The sequence below is a fragment of the Bidens hawaiensis genome, unplaced genomic scaffold, assembly GCF_021521415.1.
Source record: "Bidens hawaiensis isolate Kalapana, Puna unplaced genomic scaffold, B.hawaiensis_p1.1 tig00046474_1, whole genome shotgun sequence".
NCBI classification, from domain to species: domain Eukaryota; kingdom Viridiplantae; phylum Streptophyta; class Magnoliopsida; order Asterales; family Asteraceae; genus Bidens; species Bidens hawaiensis.
The window spans coordinates 125,928-143,020 of NW_027498298.1; the positions used below are offsets into that span (position 1 = coordinate 125,928).

The window sequence follows — 17,093 nt, forward strand, 5'->3', positions numbered from 1 at the left end:
CACATTGAAGATTCGGCTTTGACTTTTTGGCGACGCAACATTTGAAGGTTGAGACCAGCTGTGTAAACCAAACTAATCATTTAGCTTTTACCATTTGTAAAAAAAAAAAAGTTGGCTGTTTGACCTAGATTTTCGTCAAAATTAATGGAACCGGACTGTGACCAGCACGGGCCAGAAACACCTGTCCTGAGTCCAGACCGATCGGAAACTGTAGGGACTTTTGTATTGAGTCTAACCATCCCAGGTCAGAAACACCGGTCCTAACTCCTAATCAACCCCTAACCTGTCTTTTAAGGACTTTGTCAAACGTGTCTAAACCGTTACGAGTCCAACAAAAGATCATAAAATAAGCAAAGAGAATAATATCCTACACAAAAAACAGAGCATTGCTCTCCATGAACCGAATAATTCAATTCAAATCATAGATTCCTTGTTTTTTCTTCGTTCCTTCTTTTTACAAGCTACAGAAAAACAATACAAGAATCCACAAAAACAAAAAAATAAATAAAAAAAAAATCACTCTTTTAAACTAACAACAAGCCTGAAGCTGACCAATTAAGTGTTTGATATCAAATCTTCACACTTTACAGATAATAAAATAATGAAGAAGAAACATTCCTGAAAGGAAAAATAAAAAACAATGAAACCAATCAACAAAGGCCTCGCATTTTAAAAACAGAAAAAACCGGTGGTTTTTGTAAAAACTTACAGAGGCTAAACCATCTTTTGTTTCTCAAGATTTCCCTCTCCCGGAAGAGTTTTCACGCTGGCTGCGAAAATGACTCAGAAGCTGCTGTGCCTGTTATAATAATAATTAAGCAAACCGGTTACTAAAAAAATAACTAAAACTCACAAGTTGCAATTTTGACCCATTTGTTTAAAAATGGGTTGACTTGAGTTGTAACTTATTACAAACGTGTCAAATAAAATAAAACTAGCTAAAATGGGTTAAAAGGCGCCCAAAGTCTTTAACCTCCTACTTGTATTAGTATTGCAACAATATTATTTTTAATCATATTTAACACATCAATCACAAGAAAAAAAAAATTAACAAAATGTTTCTTTACCAGTGAGTGGCAAAAGTCAATTATAGCAACCCATTTACCACTAAATGGTCAATTACAACTTTGCTTTACCTCAAATGGGTAAAGCATTTTACCGCTAAACAAGTCAATTACAGCTTGGTTTTATCTCACATGGGTCAAAAACATTTTACCCGTAAACAGGTCAAGTGGTCAACACAGCTTTGTTTATCTCAAATGGGTCAAAACATTTTACCGCTAAACGGGTCAATTACAGCTTTTTTTTCTCTCAAATGAGTCAAAAATATTTTACCTGTAAACGGGTCAGGTGGTCAACACAGCTTTGTTTTATCTCAAATGGAAAAACATTTTACCACTAAACGGGCCAGTTAAAACTTTGTTTTATCTGGGTCAAATATTTTGCTGCTAAACGAGTCAATTATAGTTTTGTTTTATCTCAAACGGGTCAAACATGCTTTAAGTAAAAATCACAACTTTACCTTCTCCTTGGCCCGTGATGTTCCGGATTGTGACAAAGCAACAAGAGGCGGGACCGCACCTTCTTGAAGAACCAACCGACAATATTTAGGACTATTCAAACAAAGTTGTAAAAGTATAGAAGTAGCGTTCTCTTTACCCCTTTGAGAACCCGTTTCAACAACCTCAACCAACAACGGTATCCCACCTTCTCGCGCAATAACCAAACACCCTTCAGGTACACTAGCAAGGTTCGAGAGTAAAGCAACCGCTTTATCAACCATTTGTGTTTCAGGATCCATTAACTCCACAAGATACTTGACCGCTCCTGCTTGTATTATCCGAGCTTTATTCTCGTGAAAAATCGATAAATTAAACAATGCGGTAGCTGCATCCTTTTTCCCTCTTAGTGTGCCCGATCCCAAAAGGTCAACCAATGGTTTGATCGCACCGGATTGACCAATTTTGACCCGGTATTCTTCTAACAAAGAAAGGCTAAATAACGCTGCTGCTGCGTTTTCTTTAGCACACGTGTTTCCCGTTTCTAAAACGTAGATTAACGGTTCAACAGCACCCGATTCAGCGATCATTGACTTTATGTTTCCGTTGATTGACAAGTTTAAAAGAGCGGTAACCGCGTGTTCTTGAGTGAGCTTTTGATTGGAATGCAGTAATGAAATGAGTGGTTGAATAGCTCCCGATTGTCCGATCAAGATTCGGTTTTCCATATTGTTTTTGGCGAGGAACCGTATTTGTTCAGCAGCTTTCGTTTGAGTTTCGTTTGAGGGAGATTTGAGGTCGGTAACGACTCGTTTCACATGTGAAAACGTTGTTGAATCGTTCGGTGAAACCCCAGCATCAGAAGCTGTTTCTTCACATAAATGTTCAGAACTGGAAACAACCGTTGAAGTAGATCCACTCCTGCTATGACTACACGACTCCTCAGTTGACCGATGGTTTGACTTTTGAAAACTAAGTCGGTCAAACCCGTTTTCAATTGTCAAATTGCTAACTAATTGATCTTCTGATGTTGACTTATCAGGATGGTCAACTTTTACATTGTTTTTATCACACCAATTTGAAATCAAACCTTTGACTGTGTAATTCGGGATTAGGTTCGTGTGTGAAAGTGTTTGAAGGGTGACCGGGCATCTCAAAAGCCCATTATCAAGCCATTTCTGGATCGAATCCCGTTCATAAGTTTGACCGGTTGATACAATCACAGGGTCAAACATGAGCTGCAGGGTTAACGGGCAGATGAAATATGCAGGGACTGGAACACCATTAATGGTTTTAAAGCTTTCAAGATTTACCATGGTTTCCCTTATATGAAAAACAAGATCAGAAATATAACTGATTTGACTCGGTTGGTCAACGATAACATTTTCCTTTTCAACTGCAATGCTTTCTTTTAGCAGTTCTTGACTTGATGATAACCGAAACAACTCTATAATTTCCAATATTAGTTCTAAAGGTGGAACCTTTTGTTCTTTTATAAAATTTAGGGCATCTTCAAACTTCTCGGCTGTGGTTTCCGAATTTAAATTCTTTAATTCGTCCATGAAATGCTGAAAAATGAATGATATGATGTTGTTATGCACTTTGAACCAAACCGACATAATTAAAACAGTACAAAAATTAAAAAATATTTTCCGAGTAGGCATTAACGAACCAAATTTTCAGTGAACCTTTCAGCAAGAAGTTTGTTTATTTAAAAAATGAACAAAATTTAATAAAAGTTGTTTTTCTTTCAGTTGAACGAATGAACATGAACGCGCGTATCATTTGTTCATTTATGTTTGTGAACAGTGGATTACGTTTGTTTATGTACATTCATTGATGTTTGTTACCTTACGTTTGTTTAAGTTCGTTTGTTTGCTCCGTTAACATATTCATTTAAATTTTGTGGGCCCATTACAATTTAGTCTAGCTTTAGTAAAATTTTAGTCTGTTATGTTATATTCGTTCATTTATGCTCACGAACCGTCCGTCTATACAGTTAAAGAACGAACATAATCAAACATGTACACTTTCATTTTCTTAATGAACGAACACGAACAAGAAACCCACATTCGTTTAGCTGTTCACGTCCGAACTTTTCTCGGTTAAAGTTAAAAGAACAAACACGAACATACTCCATTCGTGTTCGTTTGGTTTGTTTACAGGCCTACCAGTCCTAACAAAATTATAAAGACAGTAAATTATACTATTTTTATCTAAAGATGTGTGTTTTTTGTCAATCAAAGCGATTCCACGTTCACGAATACCTTAATATCGGCCAAAATGGAAGTAGATGAAGTTGATGATGAAGACTCTATTAACCCGTATACGGTTTCACAAATCTTGATAGAGTCTCTTTGAATTTTTGAAATAAGTTGTTTGCTTTGCACGACCTGGAAATACATTCAAGAAACAAGAACATTTTTTTTGTCAATTTAAATAAGGGAATATCTCATAGAATAGTAACCAACTTTCAAAAGTGTTCCAATTAGGTCACTCATGCATATTTTTCTCAAATCGGGTCACCAAATCTTTAAACCAAGTCTCACCGATTTTTTTGTTTGTTAAGAAAGAAATGGAGGATAAGATGTGGGGGGCGGAATTTGCAATATATGTAGTTAAAGTTATATTTTTAAAAAATAAAAAAACGTTAATTATATTAAAATTCAAAAATAAAAAATAAAATCCACGTCGCCACTCAACGTCAACATCAAAAAAAGGATAAAAATATTTTCTATCTGAAACAAAAAATAAAAACATTAAAAAAACATGTTAAAACATTTAATTTAATAAAATATGAAAGTTAAGTGACCTAATTGGAACACTTTTTAAAGTTGAGTGACCTAATTGGAACACTTTTGAAACTTGGTTATTATTCTATGAAATTGCCCCTTTAAATAATCCACCATAATTATTGTAACAAAGTATATAAACGCACCCCATAAATTTTGCTCATGTGAAAATTCCAATTTTCAATGAACTCTCGGGCCTCGTTTACAGCTACATCAAGTTCTTCTAACTCCTTACACAAAACTTCATCTGAGTGCATGCAGGATTGACCAATGTTATCAAGTGCCCGTTTGAATAGCTTCAGTGAATTAGCAACATATTTGTAGTCGTGCTGACTTGGCAGGTTCGTGGATGCCCCGAACATGGCAAGATGAATGAATCGAGAAAAGCTGTTGGTTAGACATTTCAAAACCTTCTCTATATCCATCACTGTTACAAAAACACATCAAGTGGTAAAAGATGGTTACGTATCCAAATTCAAAGGTACATGAATATCAATTCAAACTGGTTTATGAATTCTAGCCTCTAAAGCTACAAACTTTATAATATGTATGTAAATTATGTATCCAGTCAATGTTTATGATCAAAACTCACCGATTAATCACATAATAAACAAAATTCTGTTCTTCCAAGTTATAATTACATGTATTACACGAGAATTAGAGTATCCGATAATTAGTCGAACAACTGGTGTGCAACAAAACAGACAACTTCTTAGATGACAAATTTTGTATAAAAACAGTCACAAATCAATGATTATGATCAAAACACACCAATTAATCACATTATAAACAAACTTCTGTTCTTCCAAGTTATAATTACATGAATTACACGAGAATCAGAGTATCCGACAATTAGTCGAACAATTGGTGTGCAACAAAAACAATCCACTTCTTAGATGACAAATTTTGTATAAAAACATTCACAAATCAATGCTTATAATCAGTTAATAACATAATAAACAAAATTCCGTGCTACCAAGTTATAATTACATAAATTACACGAGAATTAAACTACCAGACAATTAGTCGAACACCTGGTGTGCAACCAAAAAAAACCCAAAATTCACACAAACCCAATAAAAAATTTTAACAAATTCAACCCACAAACTAATTCCAATTATATTCTACAGAACCCCATCAATTATCCATTCAATTACATACAAAATAAGTAAAATTATGAACAAACAAACCTAATGGTTGCAGTGGTGCGAGTACAGGGATAATAAACAGATCTGAATGAAACCCAGAAAGAAATTAAGACGAAACAGAAACACCCATCTGGGTAATTGAATTAGAGAGTGATTCATGAGAAGAATCAATGGGTGAAAGAAAAAGAACAAGGGGTTAAATTGGTGGGTCAATATAGTTGCAGGGTTTGTTTGTTGGTGTTATTATTAATTAATTAATCAAGTATATAATATAATGTACGCGCGATGCAGCGGGTGTTTGAACCTGTTAATCACGCACAAATATAAGTGTTTATGGTTCGGTTAAGATCTTGAAATCGTTTAATTCGGTCATTGGTTTGACTTATTTTTTCTTTTTCTTTTTTACTTTCAATTTGTTGGTCGGTTTCAAAATTTTCAAAACGTAGTGAACGGTTGGTTCGCGGTTTATATCGGCAACGGGCCATATGAAACCAGAAAAGACTGTAAATTAACCTAATTGCAATATGATTTCTTTTATAATCTTTGTTGTTATTATTTCACGTCATAGATCTTCCATTAGTATTTGCCATTTATGTGGCTAAAATTATCATTTTTTTATTTATGATCATCTCAAGTATCATATTATGTTAGTTTTTAGTTAAAATTGATGATACATTTAAATTATTAATTATTTTAAACTAAATTTATTATTAAAGTTTAAACTGTGAAACCAAACTGGAACCAGACCGTTAGTAACGATTCGGTTTCAACTTTCAATGGTTGAGTTTGGTTTTGGACGGCAAAAAATCAGTATTAACGTTGGACTCACAAGTTTAACTTAAAAACCATCAAAACCGACACTGAACACCCCTACGTAACATATTAATTTATTTAAAATGAAAAAAAATTACAACAATATCATATCCAAATTAAAGATAATAAAATGCTCGTTTTTATGGTGCAATTTGTTTATAAAAATATTAACGTATGAAAAGGCTATAGTCGTTTAAAAATCATGGGTGGAAGGTTAGTTTACAAGTTAAATTAAAAACATAATATGGTTAAAGATGAGGGACCAAACTTGTAAGTTAAATGGATTGTGTTTAAAAGACATGCTTACTCTTACTAACACATGTACCTCATGCTTTAAGTGTTGTAAATTACTTAAAAATGGATGTTTTAATTTGCCCTTGTTTGATGTATTATGTATAATAAATATGGGTGAGGTTAATATACAATAATTGTTTAACGTACGATAGGTACGCGACTCACGCTCAAACGCAAAAACAAAAACGCTCAAACAATATTAAATTACTCAGCCAAAAAAACTAAAACGCTTAAAAACGGTTTTCGTGCGAAAATGTAAAAAATTAATCGATTAACGATCCAAAAAATTGTTTATTTCGATGAACACATGATTAATTGGATATGTACTGACAATTTCGAGTTCTTGTGATGTGATTTCATGGATCGATTTCATGAATATAAGTATTCTTGTATCTAATGAATGTTAAGCAATTACTGTATTCTATCTTTTCTCAATATAATATAGAGTCAGGTTAATAATCTTTAACGTACAAAAACGTACGCGAATCACGCTCAAGATAAAAACAAAACTCTCAAAGGCAAAACAAGACAAAAACAAAACACTCAAAGCCAAAATACAAAAACGCTCAAGAAAAATCATAAAACGCTCAAAACTGATTTCGTGAAAAAAAGGTAAAAAAAATGATCGTTTGACGATCCATATATGTTTTTTTTCAGTGAATCGATGATTAATTTGGTATGAATTGATTATTCCGATGTTGAGATGTGATTTAATGGATCAATTTCGTAAATATATGTATTTCGTACGCCAAGGTACATTAAGGATTATTGTATTTTGTCATTTTTCATATAATATTATTAAATTATTATATGATTCAAGAATTTAATTATATTTTTTTTGAACGGCCAACTAAGTAACGCTGGGTACCCCGTACGCGGCCCCCATTGGCTAAAGGTAACCCGAGCCGGCCACTAGTCCGGACGGACGGAGCCTCTAGCGGTCCACCTGTTGAGGGATTCACCGGATAAAACCCGACCCCCACGCCCGTCAAACGGCACGACAGCGAGGAGCCGGTAAAACCGGGTGAGATCAGGACTCGAACCCTGGCAAGTCAGGGTCATCCCTCATATCTCCCATATAAGTTGGTGATAATGAGGTTTGATCCTCATTGTAAAGTGAGTGCTCTACCATTGAGCCACAACCAACTTATAAGAATTTAATTACATGATTAAAGATTGCAAAAAGGTTGATGGCTTTTATTAATGTGACGTAAGAAATTGACGTCCAACAAGATTCCATTTCAGATAAATACAATTATTTTTGACGTCTTATGTTGTTTGTTTGTTTATATATATATAGGTCGACAAAGAATATGTGATTCTCGACTCTCGGCTAGCTTGTCCATAATTAATAATTAATTTGTATTAGAATCTTGATGAGATTATGTTTAAGCTTAATTGGTGTGAGTTTGTTGGTTCGTATAAATGTTAAAGTTCGTCCCTAGTTTCTCGAGTAAATGTCATATGCGATAAAAACCTTGTATGCGTCACTTTTTGTTCATGTAACATTAGAAATTATACGTATAGAACTTTAGATGGCAAAATTCCATACATGTATGACAAACAAATCCACGTTGTGGGTAATTTATTAACGTATTTGGTTGCAATTGTTATTAATTTAAGCAGAAAGTTAAACATGTACACACACATGTCAACATGCAAGTATGCAACCGAGGTAGTTTATCGATGATGGTGATCCAAACATATCAAAGGACTAGAAAAACACAAGATTAATTGTGGTTTCTTTTGACTTGTGATATCAGTTATGTGAGTGGTGGTGTGCGAGGTAATTAACACGTTAATAGGTCAAAGGATGACTGGAATCATTTCATATTTTCATGAATAAGTCTGGGGGATGAAGAATATGTTCAATTTGTTTCTTGCTTACGAAAAGGTTTAGTTACTTGACATTTTAAACGATTTTAGAATTGAACCTTTGAGATTTACGAGCCTTCAGATGTCTTAACTACTGCATCATTAGAAGATAACAAAAGGTGGAGATTGACGGAGAGACGTATCTTAAACCTGTCCAATCATCATTTCTTGTTGTAGTTCTCATACAGCTTATCCACTACTTTATACAGACCTAAGTGTGAAGACGATAAAGAATGATGGCCAAACGTTGTCCTTATACTTCGATACCACTGATTTTATCTTTCCTTACATTACTGTAAATGTTGATCAACCATTGCGTTTTAAATGTGCTTATTATTATTATTATTATTATTTATTTAAAGTACATTACAAAGTAGTGATTACATCGAAACATAAGGCAAACAGACAACAAGCTGCGTCACTACCCCCTTTTGAATTGTAAAACCTAATCTTTTAAAAACTACACTCCCTTATCTTGGGGTAATAACGTACATTACTATGCATAAATGTTGAACTTGGATAAGTAACTCCACAACTTCAAACGCGAGGAAACCTAAAGTGTCAAAAGCAAAAGGAATAAATACATGTGGTTGTCAAAACATGGCTTCTTATATTTAGAGCTTAACCAACTCTGAAACCACTACTCCCTAAGCTCACCAGAGGGGAAATCCATGTTAGATCCACACATGAATGTTTTCTTCCTATCCATCCAAACACTAAAATGTTAGTCGGTCGAAAAGATGATATTTCCTCTAGCGAGTCAGTCAAGAAATTCACAGGTGCTTTCTTAACAGAAATCCCGACCCACCCGAATATATCAAAGAGCACATCCCTAACCAGATCATGTCTTTACTTGAACTATAGGGGCTCTTTACAGGTATATTGTTTTAATAATTTATGTGTTTACAAACATGGAATTTGACGAGATAAATAAGCATGGGTGAAGAACATGATTGAGGGGGTGTTTGGCCTAGCTTTTATTTTTAAGCTTATGCTTATATAAAAAAAAATTAACTTATAGCTTATTTTCTATTATTTGATAAGCTTCTTTTAAGTGTTTGGATTAGCTTATATTCTACAAATTAATTATGTGTCTTAATAAGTTGTTAAATTCACCATTCTTTAATTTGTTAGAATAATAATTACTAATCCACCACCATTTGATGACAAATAAGTAATTTACACACTTAAACAAATAAGCTTTATCAAATAAGCTAAAAACCATCATTAAATAAGCTTCTTCAAATGGGCTTATATAAGCTAATAAGCATAAGCTTAAAAAGCCAAGCCAAATACTAGGTTAAGCTTATTTTGTAAAAAAAAGCTAGGCCAAACACCCCCTGAATCAAAGTTGCTTAAAGTGAATTAACGAAGGACATCTACAACTACCAGATGATATTAAACACGAGAACAAAAATAAATAACAAGGAAGGTTAAATACCTAGATCGAAATAAGAACTCTAGAACATAAATCGGCCAATTCGTGTAACGATTGGCCGATTAGATAGGGTTATTCAACATTGGACCGATTGATGTAATTTATTACTTGTAAGAACGATTATTTGAAGGTTAATTGCTTGTCACAGCGGCCGGCCAAAAACGATCAAGAACACGTACAAACCAACTGTTTTAACTTAATTAATGTTGGGGCTTTGGAAGGCGCTGATACAAGGATGCTATATGTCCATTTGATTGAATTATAATGTTTGATTTCGTATATAATAGGAAACGGGTTGGCGTCGGTGTACATAATACAAGAAAACAAAATCACTTTGATTGTATTAACGTAATTAAACAGTCGGTTAGGCCGAAATAGAAAGGTATAACAAGGATTTGATTCAATTTCCAAGTTGGTAGCGAGAATTGAGGTCCAAAAATCATAATTGTAACCGGGTCTTCATGAAAACGGGTTTGGGTTTGAAGAAACGGGTCTGAATCATTGGATCAGATTTAATAATATTTAGCATTTACAATATTAGTCATTGCACTACAAAGTTGGAAACTTTTTTTACTAGAACTTTAGTTTTTGGTCATTTTTGCCAAACATGAAAGTTTTGAATACATATAAATAATTAAGAAAAATATTATATTATAGAAATATATTAACGCGATAAAAAAAATTTTCCCGAGCATCGAAATGGGTCGGGTACTTAACGAAAATATTTATTTTGAAAAGTCCGAGTTATTACAAATAGTCTTATTATATAATATATTGTTCCCGGTGGATGGAACTAACTTTTGAATTAATTATAACCCTTAGATTAGCCTGAGATGAAATCTAAACCGTTTAAACTCTGAAAAAACCTTCTAGAGCAGAGGTTATAATCAGTTTTATAATTGCAGTTCTATGTTACGGTTTCTATGCCATTCCTCTTTTTCCGGTTGCGTTCCCTCCCATGTTTCCTCTCTTCCAAGTTCAATGTTTTTATCTATACATACTATTAAAGCAAGATGCAATTTCCACTTGTCATCATTCTAGGATCTCCACCTCAATGCCATGTCACCCATTCCTTTCTTAATTATTCCAACTCATCATGTAACATATATTTAAACAATAACATTTCTTAATTTTTCACCCTAATCATATTTTTCTATCTTTCTCTAATAATAACTGGACCATCTTTCATCCTCTCCAATATTCCAGCCACTCCATATCTATATCTTTTTTAATAATCGTTTTCCGGTAAGTATCTATTATATATTAAATTCCGATTGTTGATCTATGTATTTCCGGCAATAATATATTTTCTTCCGGTTATTGTTTCCTCGTGTCTTTTTATGTTTCTTCTAATAATATCAATTTAGGTTTTAACTAAAGAAAGGCGATGTCTACAATTTTTCGACGTGTTTACGTTTTTTCCGGTGAGTATTCACGGTAGGTTTTTCCGGTTATATGTTATACTTATAACAATGATTGTTTTATATTTGTTTGTATTTTTTAATATTTCCTATTTTTTTGTTTGACATGTTGTTATGTTCTATATCAAAGTTATATTCATCCATCGACGGTCAATCATAATGTATATTGTTATTAATTATTTTCCGGTAAGTTTCTATTATATATAAATATTTCCGGCAATAGAATATTAGGTTCCGGTTATTGTTTCATCCAATTTTTTTTATGTTTCTATTAAATCAGTTTAGGTTTTTTAATATAGAACGGTGTTGTTTATAATTTTTGGACGTTTTTACCTTTTTCCGGTTATTTTTTCATGTTATGTTTATAACAATGTTTTTTTTATGTTTGTTTGTCGTTTTTTTAATTTTTTTGTGCTTTTGTTTGATATGATGTTAATCTATGTTCTAGATGAAAATTTTGTTCATACATCGACGGTTTCTGTTTATATGTGTTGGAATACTTCATTTAACTTTGTTAATCAAAATCTGAGATTTCATGGTTAACAACTATATTTGTTATTTACTGGTAAGACATTCAACATTAATATTCTATTTTCTAATTTCAGGTTAATGTCAAGACTAATTGATGTTCATTTCGCTTTTCCGGTATACCATGGTCATTTGGACAATATCGTTTTTCCCGTAACACCTTTTAAATTTTCCGTCTTTTATTTATTGTTTAAAAGTCCATAATATCAATATTAATTCTCGATTTTATTATTTCAGGTTATTGTCCGACTCATCTATACTAATATCACTATTGATGAAGACTTTAGTATATGTATTTTTATTATAAATTCATGTATAGATTTAATTTTTTTAATATTCATGTATTTCAATATTTCAATTTCATATATTTTAGTTAAAAGTTAATAGTATTTGTTTTCCTTTTTGTTAATAAATTACACCATTAACTATTCCATTAATTCTAATTATTTAGTTTGACTTCCCCTAATTTGTTGACATAACCGAATTCGGTGTTATAAATTGACTATCCTCAATTAACTATTTCCTAATTTTTGTTTGGTTAATACAATTAATTTCATTTATATTTATACACAATAACTTTCCTTATTTTATAATGAAAATCGATTTTACAATTTAACTTCACTTTTTCCCTCATTTACTATTTGACCATATCAATCCTAATTATAAAATAACATCTAAACATATATAGAACTTTGTCACTACCATCTATAATAAAATTATTTTATTCCCTTTTATATAAAATTTTTAATCTTAACAAAATAATATTTTAATTTAAAATTAATTTAAAATTATTTCTCCCATCTCAAAGTTAATAATAGTTTCCAGTAATTGTATATAATTTTGATATATCATAAAACTTATCTTAAATTAATTATCCATAATTTACATAATAATAATAATTTAACTAAAAATAAATGTTCGTGTCTATAAATAATAATACATAATACGGAGTAACAACTTTACTAATTTACATTTACATAAATAAGTAAATCAAGTTATAGAATTTATCTATGGTATCTCTATACATTTTTGGTATATGATTTGAATTATAATTTTAATTTATAATAAATGTCCATATTAATTGTTTGACTAACAGATTTCCTTTGTATTCGTTTAATATACGGTCAAAAAGTCTCTCGTTTCCTATTTAACCGGTTCCCTTTAATTCTGGTTAGTCAATATTGATTCAAATGACATTATTCTGGTTCTAAATGTTTCAACTTGTATTATTCTATGCAATTCAAATTTTGCATATTATTTTGACAATCCCTTAACTAATTAATGTTACATATAATTTATTTGATTTAAACAATATATGTGACAAATATATTTTGTAACACTAAAAATATTTTAGTCCAAATCAAATATATTAATGTTTCACGTTATTTTGTAACACTAAAAATATTTTATTGCATAGCATTATAATTCGCAATTAGTCAAAATCAAGTTGAAACTTTTATATGATGTCCAAATCAATTTGTCTAAAAATATGTCTTTTGATGAAGAAAATTGACATCATAACGAATATATTATAATATTTCCAGAATTATAATTCCCAATTAGTCCAAATCATTTCTATTTATATTAAATTTTACATAAATAACTAAATACTCTACTGTATATATTCGTTCATTTCTTAATCTTTCTCATCACCTTGAGCCATTAGAACCTCCATTTTTTTTCTTCATCCAAGTTAATGTCAATTTTACTTTTAATATTTTTTGTTTTATCTATTACATTTTACATTCAGTATACGTTACTAATTAATTTTGTTATTATTTCTTAAGGTCAATGGAGGCCTAGAAGTTTACTATGTTACATGAGATTGATGTGCTTAGATTTACCATTAAGGTAAAAGTGTTGAAGGTTTGAAGTGTCAAGGATAACAATAAACCTAATGAGGATTTCTTGATTGAATTGGTTTTTATGGATGAATCAGTAATCTTTAGTTTTACCATTTATGTTTATAATTATTTGTCCCTTTTGTTATGGTTCATAATTTTGTTTTTGTTTTTTAAAAAATTCAGGGTAACCGAATGCAGTCTACAGTTTTTAAACAAGATATCTTTCGTTTCAAACGTCATTTAAACGAGAATGCTACATTAACTATAGTCAACGCCAGCCTTGGATCTAATGCGTCTAATTACAAGGTTATCGACTGCCCTAATGAGTTAGTTTTAAACTCCAGTACCCATGTTAATCCTTGTAGCCAGTTTGATGGTCCTACATTCGATTTTAAGTTTTACTCATTCAAGTCAGTTATTGATAAAGAGATCCCGTTGAAAGGTGCCGGAAAACAAAATATACATCAAGGTAATTAAAAGAGATCCCTTAAATGTTTAAATTTGATGTGTAAATAAACACGGGTAATATCTTAGAGTAATAAATATTACAGTTATTGATGTGTAATAAATGTCTTAGATAGTCTCTGTATGTTTTTGTATTTGATTCATATAAGTTATAATGTCTTATAATTCATGTAAAAGCATCATATATTTATAAGTAAAACATTTGCATTTCATTAAATTTATATTATGTTCCATATATATTATGTTTTTAAATATGTTCCACCGTGTGTAACACGGGTACTATCCTAAATTAATATTGAAATCCAATGATCTGTTTCTTTTAAAAGATTTGGATCACTTGAAGCTTGCTAATGTTATAAAAGAAAGGTTACATTTTGGATTTGGAAAATGAAGTTAGAGATAAATATTTTTCAAGATGGTAATATTTAATTCAAACATTTTTTGTAATAAATGTTTTAAATTAATGTGCAAATAAACACGGGTACTATCTTAGAGTAATAAATATTACAGTTATTGATGTATAATAAATGTCTTCGATAGAATTCATCTTTTGAATCAACATTGAGATGAAAGTTTTGTTGAATCGACATTGTAGAATTGTTTTATTGATTTGGAGACTAATTTCCTTTATTTGCTTATTATTGTACTAATGATATAAGTTATAAAATATTTTAACTTTTCATTTATCTTTGTTAGTCTTTGTATTTGATTCAGATAAGTTATGATGTTATATAATTCATGATTTATTTATAAGTACAGCATTTGCATTTCATTAAATTTATATGATGTTACGTATATATTATGTTTTTTAAATATGTTCCACCGTGTGTAACACGGGTACTATCATAAATCAATATTGGAATCCAATTATATGTTTCTTTTAAGAGATTTGGATCACTTGAAGCTTGCTAATATTATAAAAGAAAAGGAACATTTGGATTTGGAAAATGAAGTTAGTGATAAATGTTTTTCAAAATGGTAATATTTAATTCAAACATGGTTTGTAATAAATATTTTTAAATTGATGTGCAAATAAACACGGGCACTATTGTAACATCCTAAAATTTCAAGTAATAATATTATTTCTTATAAATAATCAAGTTTACTTAAGATAGTAAATAAAATAATAATAATAGGGGGAAAGATAAGTAGGCTAGATTAGAAGGATTAATCATGGACTAGAAAGGAAAGATGGGCCTTAGGTCTATGGGCTTAAGGGAGTATAAATACCCCTTAAACCCTAAATCTTTCCATTTCCATTCATCTTATCCATCTTATTCTCCCTACACCTTAAAAACACACACACAACCCTTTCCTTTTCGGCCGCAAGAGAAGGAAACGAGATCCAAGATCAAACGAGCATAGGTCTTTGGTTTATCATCCTTACTCAAGCTAGATAAACGATCCAAGCTCATAATCAAAGCTAGCCGTGGCCTAGAAACGTCATAAAGGTATGTTCTTGATCTTAAAGGTTACGTTTCAATGAACGAATAATCATGAAATTCAAACCTAGAGTAGATCGGGTCTAGTTAGCTCATAAAGTAGCAAACTTGATGATTAATATAGACGAAAAGGCTCATGGTTAGATACGGTTCACGAATAAAACCCTAGATCTAGTAAAGAACGTTTTATGGCTAAAGGTCCGAGCTTTATGATAGGAAACGAGCTAAATCCCGATGAGGGAGTGATAACGGATGTTCAATGGACAGTTTCCAGAAACGTTCAGTTGGAAGTAGCAAAATTCCTTCCAACCAAAAAGACTTCCAGAAGACGTTCAGTTGGAAGTAGCTAAATTCCTTCCAACCAAATCAGTTGTACGGCTCATGAAACTGTCAAAGAAATTGGATTCACTCGTTAAAAGCCCAAGATTCATAAAAAATTACAAAGGAGGTGAATCATATATTTTAGCCATACTACCGCTTGGACATGAGTTTATGCTTGTAAAAAACGACAAATCATATCCCGAAACAGTTTCTATTTTGCCAAAACCGGACAAAAGCAATGATATGATTCTAGCTTCTTGCCAAGGAGTGATGTTGATGTGTGATAAATTGATCTTGTGGGACCGTATAGGAACAGTAATGCTGTGGAATCCAGCCATAAGAAAATCAGTTGTTGTTGATCTTCAAGGAGAAGCGAATGTTGTCGGCCTAGGTGTTCGTCCTAAAACAAATGACCTTACAATAGTCAAAATTTACTGCTGCAGAAAAAGGTGGAAGGTCGATGTATGCATTGCAAGTGAAAAAACATGGAAAAAGGCAGAAACTTATCGCCCCTCAAGAAAAATAAAATTAACTTCGAAGCAGGTGAGTAGCGGCGAAAACATTTATTTTCTTGCTACTGAGAAAAAAGGAAGGAACATGATAGTGTTATTTTGTATGAAAACCGAAACATTTAAGGAAATGACACTACCAGGTTTGAATGTGAAAAATGAAAGTTATCCGCAATTAGCTGAAATCAGAGGAAAACCTGTTCTCACTGTCGAGCATCCAGATAATAAGTATGGGGTATATGAAATAAAAGATGATTCTTTAATGAAACTGTACGAGATACCTAAACCGGGCGGGGAAATAATCAGTCTTCAGGGATTTAGAGTAGTAGGAGATGATATAGGTGCTATTTTCCAAGGATCTTGTGATGAAGAAATGACTGTTCTCAACCAGCCCGACAGTCCGGTTGATGAAAAGTCTTTGATCTTACCTAGGGCTGGGTTCGCCTTCAAGGAGTCATTGCTGCTGCTGGATCAGTGAAGATGAGAATCAGTAAAAATATACTTTGGTAAGTAATAAAAATGCAGTTACAGCATATATACTCTTCTTAATGAGTGAGCTCATCTGCTGTGCTATTTTGTGCTATTTCATGTTGCTTTACACTTTTATACGCTTTATATGTGTCTTGTGAAATTATGTTACTTTACGCTTTTATACGCTTTATGTGTCTTGTAAGAATTAATGTTTATGCTTGCAAAGTTTGTGT

General features: G+C 31.8%; 1 protein-coding gene across 1 annotated transcript; it reads right to left on the reverse strand.

The window, feature by feature from the left end:
- Positions 1 to 273: 273 nt before the first annotated feature.
- Positions 274 to 5,658, reverse strand: LOC143596457 (U-box domain-containing protein 4-like). Its single transcript, XM_077075229.1, has 6 exons — positions 5,482 to 5,658; positions 4,438 to 4,718; positions 3,767 to 3,892; positions 1,523 to 3,067; positions 710 to 799; positions 274 to 618 (listed from the first exon to the last, which is right to left on the reverse strand). Exons 2-5 carry the CDS (start codon positions 4,714 to 4,716, stop codon positions 734 to 736), a joined length of 2,016 nt encoding a protein of 671 aa, XP_076931344.1. The 5' UTR covers positions 4,717 to 4,718; positions 5,482 to 5,658; the 3' UTR covers positions 274 to 618; positions 710 to 733.
- Between the last annotated feature and the right edge of the window lie 11,435 nt (positions 5,659 to 17,093).

Coding starts and splice junctions, on each gene's coding strand:
- LOC143596457 (XM_077075229.1), bottom strand. CDS start 4,716: ATGGATATAGAGAAGGTTTTGAAATGTCTAACCAACAGCTTTTCTCGA. Junction 3,893..4,437: donor ACATGAGCAAAATTTATGGG/GTGCGTTTATAT, acceptor ATGTATTTCCAG/GTCGTGCAAAGCAAACAACT. Junction 800..1,522: donor CATCACGGGCCAAGGAGAAG/GTAAAGTTGTGA, acceptor TTATTATAACAG/GCACAGCAGCTTCTGAGTCA.